We start from the raw sequence: 15,079 nt of genomic DNA, 5'->3' as shown, positions 1-15,079 counted from the left end.
CATAATATGAAAAATAAAGTAAACTAAAAGGAGGGGGGAAATAAATGGGCTCAAACAAATGAAAAAAGAAACCTTTAAATCAAAAGCAACCAACACAGACATTTATGCTGTTACCAGAGAGTTCTCGCCGAGGCTGGCAAATTTGTTTCTTAAATCTTTGATAATATCGTGCTGCGAAAACAAAATTGATCAGGTTTTTTTTTTCACACTACAGTTAGCGCTCCTGTGGTTAATTTTTATTTTTTTCTTAAGTTATGTGATAGGCCTAAATGGAAGCATAGAAAAGAAAAAAAAGGCAGCTTTGCTTTATATGTAGCCATGCTAACATCTAAAAGGTTTGCCTTCATGTTTAAACCTCTTCCTGTGAAGTCAAAAAACAAAACGAAAACAAAACCACACACACATACACAAAATTATATTGTTATTACAACACAGTTTCAGGAAAACTGAAAGAAAACCCTTTTGTCTGCTCTTCAGGTGCTGCTTAAAACTGATGAGCAACATTTGATTCTTCTTTTTAGACCCAACAATCTTTTATTCTCTTTCCACTGCTAGAGCTGCTTACAGTGTTTGCTTCCAGCTTAAATGACTCATGTTTTGTTAAAGAAGAGCTTCTCAATAAAAGAGTGGTAAGAAAATACATGAACACAAACACCATATCATCACTACCAGCAAAAGAATCAAGGGATGAGAAGGGATGTAGGTAGAGAAAGGGCCAGTTCCTGTGCTGACAGAAGAGAACAAATCAAGATAGCCTTCAGGTTGACTTGACAAACAACCACCAAATATGGGCATAGTTGAGTAGAAATGCTCAAAGACAGAACAACTCAGATTCCTGGTCTCCTCCACATTAGCTTAATGGGACAAAGTACATTGACTGTAAACACCGTTTGTAGATTCTATTTATCGCTTTGTATATACAGCACCTAGCATTGAGGTAATTTATGTATACTTTTCTGGAAGACAAAAAGACTCACTTGAATAAGCATCCAGGCAAGAGGTATATTGAGTGAGATCTGTCAGGTCAATCTTATTCCTATTGTACACTATTAATGGCCACATTTTTAGATTGAGTGGCAATCAGCAATTCTTTGCTAGTGCATCATTTTCTCTAAGAATTACCTAGTCTATTTCATAGAATCCCTTATTACTGAAAAGTATGTCATAACTTTAAAGTCTTGAAAACCTTATAAAAAGGTTTAGGATAATAAATGGGAACTAAGCAGAAGAGAATAAGATTCCTTGTACTTTAGGGTTTAAGAGCCAGGGGAAAAATACAATTTACTGCAGAAGTATTTCCATTTTTCTTTCTAGTTCATGATTTTTCCTAGCAAATTTCAGGAAAGTGCTATAATTTTGGTATCTTAGGTGAATGATTTAATTTTTTAAAAGAGTTACTATAATCAGAATAACATCCAGGATATTGTAGAGTAACTGTCAAATAGAAACAGATAGTTGATGTTTAAAGAAATCATTCTATGGAGGTAGTTTTTATTTATTTATTTTTTATTTAGGGTAGCTCTTGATTTGTGAAAGGCAGCATGGCATAGTGGAAAGATGACCTTGGAGTCTGAAAGACTTTGGCTCAAGTACTGCCTCTTATATATACTGTGTGATCCTGGACAAAAAACTTAACTTCTCACTACCACAATCAATTTTCTAAAATTACGACTTGCAAGGCATGTACCAAATTTTATTGGTAGTAGGATTTCTTCACTAATTCTCTTTATCAATTAAATCATAGATTTGGTTAAAAACAGAAAAAGCACACCAAAGTGTAAGAAGTAGCTTTTATTTAGAGATTCAGTTTATCTGAATTTCAATATGATCTCAAATTAAAATGACCACTTGGTTATTCTATACCTGGGAATTGTGCCAGGGTTATAGAAGAAAGGAAGCAGTTTGAAAAAAACAAAGTTAATTTAAATTTATCCCCAAAGAATATGATTTTAGAAAGTGAGAGAATTAAGAATCATTAGATGTTATCACAAATAGGTTGTGATGAAGCTCTCAAGAACAGATGCATTTATCAGTGAGACAAAAGATGTGATCTGAATATATGAATTAGAAATACTAATCAAAAGACAGTTTCTTTTTAGAGTAACAAGTTTGCAATCAAATCTCCATCTAATATTTTGTGAGTGTATCTCAAGCTATTGGCATTAAAAGAGTGAAACAAAGTAAGACATTTCTCAACAAAGAGCATAGTCCTTTTGCATCTTTAATAGTTTGCCTAAAGTTAAGACCAAGAAGAGAGAAAAAAACAAGCATAAATAACAATGGTCCTTTATTTCTTGGTGGTCAAAGAGTTTTTTCTAATCCTATTTTCCGGAGTAGAGAAGGTTATGTATATATTAAACTAGAGCTTTTTTGACCAATACAGTAGATTTCTTCTTTCTGAAAGGACACTCTTCAATATTTTCTAGAATTTACAAGTGGCAACTACAGCTAAAGGCTGATGATTTGAATTTGACCAGTTATGGTTCCTATAGGGTCCAATAATCTTCAGTATAGTTGTTTTCAAGTCTTCCACTTTTGCTGAGAAAAATATCATCTTATTTACTTTAAGATCTCTACTAGATGTTTTAAAGAAGCAAGCTGTGAATGCACTTTCATGAAATGAATTATATATTTTTAAATCCAAGGGGAAATAATGTTTTAAAATAAAAATGTTATTTTATTTGACATGTTTTTAAAGGACTCACAATATATTAGAGATATAGAGGAAATTTGTACAGAATGAATTTTTTACTTACTAAACAGCATAATAAAAAGATACTGACAGAAAACTGAATTTGATAATTACATGCAAGAAAGATGGAAGGCAATAAAGTTGCAAGAACTTGCTAATGATACTGATTCAGATCATTAATGTATAAAACAAACAAGAGATTTGGATATTCTATAGTGCTATAGACACTAAAAATCTAGGCTTTTCTAATATGTTACTTCTATGTGGTAAATGAAATTACGTCTACTTTACGTCGTGGAGAAAACAATTATGTTGTCCTATTTATTCAATACTCTGAATATACATAGTAAGTAATTTATAAATTAATGGTGAATTGATTGCATGGAAGTATCTTACAATGTTAATAGCTTTTGCAGAAGTAATCTAAAGAAAACCAAATTACAGGTGATATAGTAGTTGGTAGTTTTGTCATACAAGAAGATGCAAAAGCAACCACAACATCAATAATCCTTTTGGATAGATTCAATTTTTAGTCAATGAGCTCTTTAGAAGAAAATACATACAATTACAAGTTACACTGATTAAAATATTTTTAGTTTGATGTTCAACAAATTTTATTTTCATATTCCAACATAGCAATTTCTCCTTGTGCTCTACTCTTCAATACCACTAAAATTTTTCTACACTTTCATTTCTCAATATTCGAAAAGACATCTTTATAAATTATCAACTTGAAATTGTTCAAATCTAGTATGGAGATTTCTTAAGCTTTTAACAATTATAATAACTGGAATCTTAGATGTTCACTTCACATGATATCTCACTTGCCATCATAATGCAGTATCTTTATCCAAATTTTCTGTGTTAAAATATGGTAGCAAGTAATTACTAATAGGCTGTCATGAACAATAAAAGTATAAGAAGAAATAAACCTATTAAAGGAAAGAGGGAAGGGAGGTGAAGGGAACAAGTATTCATTTATGAAGTGCCTATTATATACCAGACACAGTGCAAAGCAGTTGATAAGCACTATCTTTTTTGATTTGATTGAAGATTCATAAGATTAAATCATCAAAGGGTGGAATGGATTTTCTATATTATATCTTTCTACATTAATTAGAATATAGAAATGTGATCAGATATTATGAACAATTACGTTTCTGCAGCAATGCTTGTGGAACATTTAGCTTATTTTCAATTACTTAAAAATTACATTAAAAAGAGGATATGCAGCTAAGATGAAACCGTTTTTATAACTGAAGATCTTGTTGACAGATTCTACAGTACTAAACTACCAAAAGAATGGATCAAGGTGGAACAGTGGATAGTGTGGAGCCTAAAGTCAGGAAGACTCATCTCCCTGAGTTCAAAACCAGCCTCAGATACTTACTAGCTGTGTGAACCCTGGGCAAGTAGCTTAATCTTGTTTGCCTCAGTTTTCTCATCTGTAAAATGAGCTGAAGAAGGAAATGGCAAACCAGTCCAGTATTTTTGCCAAGAAAATCCTAAATGAGGTCATGAAGAGTTGGACACAACTAAAATGACTGAACAACATAAAATGACAAAAAATGCTAAGTCACATTCTTGAGGGTAGCCAACAATATCCACCAGTGTGACATATTGCACACTGCATGCATTTTCAGACTTTCTCAATCACTTTGGTGATTCTCCTCCCCTCCTCCGCCCCTTTCTTTAAAAATATTCATTATTACATGTGATTCCCACTTGGTATGGGAAAGTGATACTGGGGGGAAATTTTGTGATGTAAAAAATAAGATATACAAATAAAACTTATTTTATGAAAGAAAATATATAACAAGTATTAAATAATATAATAAAGAAAATATCTACTTTACATTTCCTTTCATAAGAAATATATAATATATATATATATATACACACCCACATACACATAATATATATAATGTGTATATATGTATATGCATATGTGTAGGCAAAATAGAGAACAGAAAATAGGATGGCTAACCAGAGTGACAGACAGGATATAGTAAAGAAAATGTTCTCATATAGAGGTTAAAGAAAAAAGAAAAAAAATGTGTACATATCCAACAACAATTTTGAATAATTTTGGTCAAGAAAGAGGCTGTAAAAATTGGCATCTTGGATATCAGGTAGCTACAATTAAGGGAACTGTATCATACTCTTGCAGCAAAAATCTCCATCACTGTTTTTGTAGTGGAAAGGAGATAGTTATTTTTTCCTCTCAAATATGACTTATTTGTAAATGATCTGTGAAAGTGAATGGAAGGATAAAAAAAGCTTCTGTTGCGTTACCAACTTTTTCATAGTCATAAGTGCCATTTCAGAATTTATTTGAAGAGGAAAACTTTTCTTGTGTGCAACTGATCACAAATATATTCTTGAATTAAAAAATACATTAGACATTACCCAGTCCAAATCCCTCATTTTAAAAATGAGGAAGTTGAGTCCCAGAGTGATTAGTCAAGTTGGCCAAGGTCAAAAAGAGATTAAATAGAAGAGCTTGGATTAAAATTTAGGTTTCCTGAATCATACCGTGCTTTTTTTTAACTATATCATGATGAAAAGACTATCTCTGCATGCAATATATTCCTACTTTTGAAAAGGAAAAGGGAGCTTAATTAAATGTAGTTAATATGACAACTATATGCTTCAACTAGGGTTATTATACCACACAAAATAAACATAACTATATTTAAATACATATATTGTTATGTGGTTTAATATCTATATCTATATTTACTTTTGCTTACAATTTCAAAATGTGCTCTATACATCCCAAAATACTGACAACATCAATTCTCTGATTTTTATGAGATAAACCTAAAGATGAAAGTTTGGGTACTGATTGGGGGTTGGGAAGTGAAGGAGGACATCATAATCCTTCCATTCTGAGTGCCTCACAGCCATATGTTTGATACTTACATATAGAGTTTGGGCCAAGGAAAGTCATAGTCACACTGTATTTTTCCCTGGTCTGACCACATCTGGAGTATTATGTTGAGTTTTGGGCAACATATTTGAAAAAAAGAAGAAAAAAACTGAGAGATGCTATAGGATGTACAGAGTGCAACCAGGACAGTGATGAGCCTGGAGATCTTATCATATGAGCATAAATTATAGGAATGGTCGATATTTAAACTGGAGGAAAGAAGATTTAAGGGGCCAATGCAGCTGTTTTCAAGTATCTGAAAGAGGATTATGTGGAAAGATTTGTATTGCTTGGCTGCAGAAGACAGAACTAGGAGCAATGGGCAAAAGGTGCTGAGAGTGAAATATAATTTTTTAAGGGAAAACTTTCTAACAATTAAAATTCTTCCAAAGTATAATTAATTTCCTGGGGAGGTAGTAGGTTCCTCTTTACTAAAGGTTTTTGAGAAGATGCTAGGTGACCAACCACTTGGCAGGCATGTTGTGGAGAAGGCTCTAGTTTACTAGGTATTGGTTTGAGGTTTGTTTGCTTTTTTTTTTTAATTCTGAGATTCTCTGATACCTTTTATGTCACACCATGCCTGCTTATATTCAATAAGACACCAATTAATGAGGGAATCTCACCATAAGAATGAATTCTATCATCAATGAAAATAATTCTACCTTTAAATATGTGCCTTTCCCTTAAAGACGAAGAAAAGCCTTGATTAGAATATTACTGTGTAGTTTACATATTTTTATGATCATGGAATTAAGAGCTGGAAGAAGTCTTAGAAATTATCTAATCTAACTCCCTCATTTAACAAATAAGGACATGTAAAAGGGCCAAGAGATGTTTAGTAATTTGCTTAACATCCCAAAGGTAATAATCATAAATTAGGTAGGATTCAAACCCAAGTGTCTGACTCAAAATCCAATGTTTTTGAAGGTAGACAAGCTATCTGCCAAATGTGGGCCCTGTTTCTAAATTCATGATTATTATCCATCAGTAAGATTCTGAGAACTTTATGAAGCTTCCAAATATATTAGGATATAAAATGAAATCAAACAGCAGATATTAATATTCAATTTTCACACAAAAAAACAACCCATGACTGGAAAGCTGGCTATCCAAAACACAAACAAAGGGCATTTTTCACATGTTCATACTATCTATTGTTTAAAAATTTGTTCACTATTCAAAAAATATCTATTGAATGCCAACTACATAGAAAACATTGTTCTAGGCAATATAAGGGCATATAAAAACGAATGAAGTACAGCCCATCACCTCAAGGAGCTTAAAATCCGGTAGGAGAGAGAAGTCACATACAAAATAACTCTTGACACAAGACACATTCTTAGTACGTAATAGTAATTTTTAAAAAGTGTTATGAGAGTTCTAAGAACAACTCATGCATGACTGCAGTACTCAGAACATCTAAGAGAACCAGGGAAGACTTCATGTAGAAAGAGGGAACTGAACCAGGACTTGAAGGACATTGAGAACTTCAAAAGGAGGGAAATTTACTAAACATCAATGAGAAGTAGAAACCATCAAAAGTGAATTATGAGTTATAGTTATCTATCTATAGAGTTTGAGTCTTCTGTTTCTTCTGCAGCTTCCCATTCTAATAGTTAGCATTTTGGTAGTCTAATATTTGTTTGATCTCATTGATGTAATAATAACAGTTACCATTTATATAGCATTTTAATGTGTGCAAAGTGCTTCATTTCATTTGAGCTTCAGAACAACTGAATAAGGATGGTATTATTACTATCACTATAATTTTATAGATGAGGAAATAGAGTCTGAGTGAGGTTAAGTTACATGCTAAGGGTAACAGAGCTATTGAATGTCTGAGGGGGGATTTGAATGTAGGTCTTCCTGACTCCAGGGTTTTATCAGCCAAGTAACCTAGTAGATAGTATCTTGAATTCAAAGGAAGACCTGTGTTCAAATAATGATTCTAGCATTTACTAGCTGTGTCCCTAGAAAAGTCCATTAAATTCTGTCAGATTCAGTTTACTCATAAAATGATAATAGCACCTATATCACACAGTTGTTGTGAGGATCAAATATGATCATGTATGTCAAGCACTTTGTAAACCATGAGGTATTATATTCATTATTATCTTGCCCTGTGCCACATGTTTGTGGGTACTGCATGCAGTGATTCAGACTGCAACCCACCCATTCCTTTTGCATATCCTGTAGGACTCCTGTCCACTGACCTTCAATAAATGTCACCCAATGCACTAGAACAAGGGTGGGGAACCTGCAGCCTTGTGGTCACATGTGGCCTTCTAGGTCCTTAAGTGCAGCCCTTTGACTGAGTCCAAACTTCACAGAACAAATGCCCTTAATAAAAGAATTTGTTCTATAAAAGTTGGACTTGGTCAAAAGGCTGCACCCAAGGACCTAGAAGGCCACATGTGGCCTCGAAGCTGTAGGTTCCTCACCCCTGCACTAGAACCTTTCTTGAATTCTCTTGACATTGTTTAGATACAAGTATAGCACAAATACTATCCGTTGGCTATCTCTCATTCTCTGTACATGATCAGACCATCTTTCCTGACTTCCCACCTCCGATAATAATAAATTTCTTCAATGATATCTATTACACTTTGGTGTGACAAATGTAATATGTTGCTATCTGCTCATACCTGATACATCTATCTTCACTGCACTTTAGATGATCATCAGTTTCATCTGTTTGGAGCTGGTAACATTGTGTAACTCAGCTATACAGCATCACCCAGAATAATACTGGTGTTAAAAAGATGGACCCTTGTTTTAAGAAGCAGCTTGGTATTCTTAAAAGTATTGGGAATTTTCCCAAATGCAATCCAAACTGTTCTCCAGCTCCTGTTTGGTTCTTGGCTCAACTCATTTTCTTTTTGCACTGTCTGTCCAAGATACCTGTACTGATGGAGGAACTATATAGGTTGTCTATCCAGCTATTTCAGCTTCAACAGCAGGTATTGTTCATGTACAGAACGCCTAAAATAGTCGTTAACAAGTTATCGATGAATGAACATTACTGTTTAACTGATGGGATGCATGTGAGAAGTGTATCTTAATTAAATGCCAAATGACAAGAAGTTATTTACACGTAGAATATTTAAGGAATGGGGGATTAGATTGGTTAAGGATGCACACATTGTGGAAGAGACTTATTGGTTCCAAACATTAAGGCATCATTGTGAAAGAGAGAGAATGTAATAAGACAATAACCATCAAATTATTTCTGTACACCGATAAGTTGTAATTTGTCGAATATACAGTTCGGCCGCCACTGCTTTTGGTTCAGCTTCTGTGACTTTCTCTAACATTTCTCATTCATATTTACTATTAAAACAACTGCCCAAGAGGAATTCCTTTTTAGGTCACCTCTTTTTAAAATTTCCCTGTATCTTGGTTAATGACAACTGCTGTACTATAAATGCAGATCAATCCTCATTCTCCTTGACCTCTCTGAAGCCTTTGATACTGCTGATTACCCTCCTTAAAATTCTTTTCTCTCTACGTTTTCAGGGCACTACCCTATCCTGGTTCTCTTCCTATCCATCTGACCACTCCTTCTCAGTCTCCTTTGTGGGATCTTCTTTCAGATCATGCTCTCTAACCCTAGGATGTCCCTTAGGATTCTGTCCTGGGCCCTCTTCTCTTCTCCCTCTATAAGGCTTCATTTGGTGATCTCATCAACTCCCATGGATTTAATTACCATCTCTATGCTGTCGATTCTTAAATCTACCTATCCTGCCCTAGCCTCTCTAATGACCTTCAATCTCACTTCTCCAACTGCCTTTCAGACATCTCAAACTTGGGGTCCCATAGACATTTTAAACTCAATATGTCTAAAACAGAACTAATTTTTACCCCTAAACTCTCCCCTGACAACCTTCCTTTTTACTGTGGAGGGTAACCATCCTCCCAACCCCTCAGGCTCACAAACAAGTTATCATCCTTGAGTCCTAATTATTTTTTTTGCCACCCATATCCAATCTGTCGCCAAAGCCTGTGGATATCACATTTACAACATCTTTTAAATACCCCACCTTCTCCCCTTTGACACTATCACCACTCTGGCGTAGGCCCTCATCACCTCATTCCTGGATTACTACAAAAGTCTATTGGTGGGTCTATCAAACCAAGTCTCTCTCAACTCCAATCTATCTCTCATTCAGCTACCAAAAACGTCTCCCTTAAAGCCTAAGTCCAACCACGTCACTCCCTGTACTCAATAAACTCCAATGGCTACCGATTACTTCCAGGATCAAATACAAAATCTTTTTTGCAGTATTCAAAGCCCTTCATCATCTAGCTCCCTCCTAACCTTTCCAGTCTTCTTATACCTTACTACCAGACATACACTCCTTGATCTAGTGACAATGTCCTCCTGGCTGTTTCATAAAAAAGATACTCCAGCTCTTGGCCCTGGGCATTTTCTCTGAGTGTCTCACATGCCTAGAATGCTCTCTTTCCTCATGTCCCCCTACTAGTTTCCCTGGCTTCCTTTAAGTCCTAATTAAAATTCCATCTTTTACTTTTAATTAAAATATACTTATCAACCACTCTTAATTCAAGTGCCTTTCCTCTTTAAATTATTTCCTATTTAGCTTGTTTGTACATATTGTTTACTTGTTGCTTCTCCCATTAGACTATGAGTAGGTATTGTCTGTTTGCTTCTTTTCTGCATTGTCAGTGCTTAGCACAGTGCCTGGCACATAGTAGGTGCTTAATAAATGTTTAGTGACTGAGTGAAGATTTATGAGACAGGCTTAGGTTCACTGGTTTTTGGAAGTAAAAAGACAAAGATTATCAGTAGAACATAACCAAATAATAGCAACTATTAATTATATCCCATTTATAATAAATAACTATATTATAAGACATATAGTTCTTTCCAGAACTCATTAATAGAATGTAACATAATAGTAGCAAAGAATTTTGGGTAGCTACATGATTTAATAATATCCATTCATTTTGAAGAAAACAACTGGGAAAAGTAGTTAGTAGGTATCAGCTTGATAAAATAGAAACCTAATTTTTTTTTGTTTTTCAACCAATTATATTAGTGTTATGTAGCCTAAAAGAACAGTTTTGTATTTTTTAACTTGGCCCTATGATTTTGTTGGTATAATCATCTGGCAAGTGGAAATGTTCTGTATAATGAAGTATTTGTGTAGGGGCAGCAAGGTGGCTCAGCAGATAGAGTGCTGGACCTGGAGTCAGGAAGACTCTTCTTCGTGAGTTCAAATCTGACCTCAAACACTTACTAGCTGTGCGACCCTGAGAAAGTAACTTAATCTTGTTTGCCTCAGTTTCCTCATTTGTAAAATGAGCTGGAGAAGGAAATGGCAAACCACTCCAGTATCTTTGCCAAGAAAACCCCAAATAATATCATGAAGATTCAGACACAACTGAAGTGACTGAACAACAAGCAGAGCACTGAGAGGTTATCTAACTTGCTCAAAGCCACACAACCCAGATCATCTTTATTGTTGCTTTTTGGATACACCTGCCTATCCTAGCTCCTATGAATAATTAAAAAATAACAAAATCACAGTTGCCAAAATCGGCGATTCTGGACTGAGAATTTGCCTCTTGACAGAACTTGCAAAAAAGTGGTATTGCAAAAGTTTTGCACAAATACCACTTTGGATTATGGAGACCTGGAATGCTCTTTCTGAAACAGTCATTACAATCAGTACTTTTTAAAATTTACATGTTAGGATATCATTAAGATGACATTTCATTGAAAAAGTGAACTCCTATCTACTTTCAGCAACATTATCAACTATCTACTCTGTTTTCTCATATCTAGAATTGTGTCAAATAATATCAAGGAAGATGAAGCCAGATGAAGCATGAATCTGATGATGTCAAAAGACAGAATCATTTTTCTTGGCAAATAAAATCCTGAGGCATTACCGTGCCCATCAAAACTCTGAACCATGAATCCTCCAGATAACAAGAATGCACTATTCTAAACCAGATGAGAGATAATGATAAGACAAGTTGTGTCACTGCCACAAACTTGGGAAAAGATTTTCAAGAACTTTTTCTATAAATGCATCCAAGATGTTGGGTCTAACAAAGGTAAATGTCACAAGAAACTGAAACTCAGACCCAGACAAATACACATAGATATATATTTTTTTTACCTTGCTGCGCTGGGATCCTGTGACCTTAAGGAAGGGTGAGGACAAGAAGCAAAATAGCAATAAACAAGTGTCCACAAAATTGTTCTGAAGACAACTGATAGACCATACATGATGTGCACTTCAGACAATGTCATTTGCTGCTTGAATTTTTTAAAAATAAAATTTACTTTATTCTCCAATCAATAAAGATGGACTCAAAGTTAGCACATTTCTTGGATAAAAAGGCAAGATATTAATTTTATGTGTGGGTTTTTTGAGTCAGTAACTTTACTTATTTTCACATTTTTTTAATCATTTGTCTCAGCACTGCAGAGATGTGTGTGTGTGTGTATATATATATATATATACATATATATATATACAGTTATTATAAGAAGGCTCAATACCAGAAAAGTTATTCAGTGTTTAAAAATATTTTTTAGTGAGTCCACTGTGTTTTGATAATTATTTCTGGTTGCTGACATATTTTCAAACTACTATTTCAAAACTTAGACATATAAATGAAGTGATAGAGAAATAAATTAATTTGATCTTGTTTCTTTGTACTGGTTTCTTAAAACAAAATTTCTGAATGGAAATAAAACCAATAGTTGAGAAGAATGACAGTTAGCAAAAAGTAATTCTTCTCATTTGAAAAGAAACAATGTTCTATAAATGTAGGGTGGATAATTACCTGCCTCTCTAAGGTAAAGCAACTGATTAATAATCATAGAGTTTCAAAAATATGTATTTGTTGACAGGATATGTAAATACAAGAACTGTTATGATAAATATTAGAAAAATGAAGTACTAAGAAAATAGGCACCCCTGCCTCATGCATGCAAACTGCACCATGTGCGATTATCTACATATGTACAAGGAATGAGTGGTCTGACTGGCAGTAATCAAAACTGGTCAAAATCTTCAATCTTGTGACTTTTGAAAATTCAGGAAAAAATCATTATTAAAAATGTCCTTAGGTTTTGCATTAAAGCTTAAGCCAAAATAATAAGCATGAATAATTAAAGGTATAACAATAAAGCCCAGCAATGCTTCTGATCCAGTACAACCTTCCCTTATTAAATTTGTATTAGGATTTCATGGGGAAATATTTCCCAAGTAACAAAACATTTGAGAGTTCAATAGAAGTACTAGTATCTCTGAGGTTCCTGGGAAACACTCATTCTGAACATATGGGTTTTATTTTGCTCTTCTATTCTGTCTTCTCCCGCCACCCCTCATCCTTTGCCCCCTTCTGTAAATGTTAGGACTCAAATTTGTCAATTCAGCTTCTGACATGCGGTTCATTGACACAATAAGCTGCAGGAAGCATGAAGCAAGAAACTTAAATGTCAGTTACAAGCTATGAAATAATGTTTCCAAGTAAAAAAAGAAAACAAAAAATGCCACTCTTACTTCAAAACTCTTAACTTCTTCTTCTCCATCGTCATCTTCCTCATCATGACAGCTCTGATAAGACATTTAAAAAAAGACAAAATTATTGTGCAGCAGGAAGGTTTAGGATAAGTAAAGTTTTACATGCTATCACATATGATACAATGTATTATGTGCTTAGCATATTATTATATAATTATTATTGTTAATAATACTCCTACATTGAAATTATGATAGTACCAAATTAACTATGATATCAAATTAAGTAATAATAACAACAGGAATTTGTTTGGTGCTATATTTCAACTGGAATGACAATAATGATAATAGGAATATTTCTGCAAATATTATATTGAATGTAAATTTATGATTTAAAATGCAGAAAACATTTAACAAGTGTTTTACAAAATTTAGGTGTAACATTTTGGTTTATGCAATTTGTAGCTAGCATAGAGGGCAGGTAGGTGGCACAGTGGATACAGCACTGGGCCTAGACACAGGAAGACCTGAGTTCAAATCCAGCCTCAGACACGTATCAGCTGTATGACCTTGGGCAAGTCACTTAACCCTATTTGCTTCAGTTTCCTCATCTGTAAAAAGAGCTGGAGAAGAAAATGGTAAATCACTCCAGTATCTTTGCCAAGAAAACCTCAAACGACATCATGAAGAATCGAACATGACTGAAATAACTGAACAACAACAAAAAAAGCTGGCATATATTATATTGTATATATTTAACTTAATATAGTTGTTTTGTTCAAAGTTAGCTGTAATTACTTAAGAGCAAAGACTATGCCCTCTTTTTTCTTGTTTTCACACTACAATGAAGGTATTTTTTAAATCAGTATCAACATATTAGAAGATGGAAGAATGTGACATCTAGGAGGAAGAGGAGAAAAAGGATCTTTGCACCAATGAAGCTATATAATAAGCTCAAGTATCTTCCTCTAGAAGCAAGGTCCGGACATTCTGAAGAAGACACAAACTTCCACACCCACAGAAAGATTAAGAAGGATCTACAGGTGTTATTAGTATTGAAGAGATGCCTCAATTTGTGTCACAGGAAGAAGAGCTGGACCGTGTGCTACCTAGCTCTCTACTGAGAGATATGAAGATAGCTCTGTGTCTAGTGAATAACATTACTATAAGGAAGATTTTCCCTAGGAACTTTATCAGGAATGTGACAGCCTCGAAAGACTTAAACTTGATAACTTCTGGTAAAGTAGGGGAGTTATAAAAAGAAACCTAGGAAGAATCTTTAGGTGTTACTAAATTCCAACTAGGAAACTTAACGACATAGGAGACACAAGTGATTATTTTCTATCACTGCTACCAAGTTAAGATTAGGACCTTCTGAAGAGAAAGACTGATATGGGAAAGGAATAGTTCATTAAAATGACAAATGGAATTTAGCTTTCTAAAAAATGGTTTCAGATAAAGAAATGATGGATTTTCTCTCCAAGGACTAAGTGCATCCAATTCAGGCCAAGAAGATTATCTGCTAATCTGATCTGAGAGGAGGGGGCTGGGGTTTACAATGAAATTGAAGATTGAAGTAAAACACTTTCAAAATCATACTACAATAAGAAATAGGCAGTAAAAAAGAAAAAAAATAGCAGTGAAAAGGTTCAGTAATTCACAGGAAACAAGAATGATTGAGTGAAAAAGCATTTATTAAGCACTTGCTATGAGCCAAGTACTGTGCTATGGACTAGGAATTTAAATTAAAAAATCAAGATAGTTTTTGTTCTCAAGGAATTTGTACTAGTCTAATTGGAGAAGACAACCCAAAAGAGAGAGTCAGCAACAGGACCCATGAAAGATTTCAAACTCCCAAGAGTGAAGCAGCAGAGTAGATGGTAGGTTGAGGAGTCCTTAGTGTTTATTAGTAGTTCAAGTAACAGTGCTAGGGTCTGGAGGGCATAGAATCAG

The 15,079-nt window shown here is 34.2% G+C and overlaps 1 protein-coding gene across 1 annotated transcript in view; it reads right to left on the bottom strand.

Annotated features, from left to right (window-relative positions):
• The window catches only part of LOC114049459 (ryanodine receptor 2), an 811,539-nt gene that overhangs the window by 109,678 nt on the left and 686,782 nt on the right, over positions 1 to 15,079 (bottom strand). The window contains exons 80-81 of the mRNA XM_027870708.1: positions 13,169 to 13,222; positions 11,774 to 11,797 (exon numbers count right to left, since the gene is read on the bottom strand). Of these exons, the coding sequence (XP_027726509.1) occupies positions 11,774 to 11,797; positions 13,169 to 13,222 (78 nt within the window). The remainder of the gene's footprint in view (positions 1 to 11,773; positions 11,798 to 13,168; positions 13,223 to 15,079) is intronic.

Source organism: Vombatus ursinus, unplaced genomic scaffold, assembly GCF_900497805.2.
Source record: "Vombatus ursinus unplaced genomic scaffold, bare-nosed wombat genome assembly UNPS02014798.1, whole genome shotgun sequence".
In the NCBI taxonomy this organism is placed as follows: domain Eukaryota; kingdom Metazoa; phylum Chordata; class Mammalia; order Diprotodontia; family Vombatidae; genus Vombatus; species Vombatus ursinus.
Note: the sequence above shows the minus strand (reverse complement) of the source record. Positions and strands in the feature narration are given on the sequence as shown.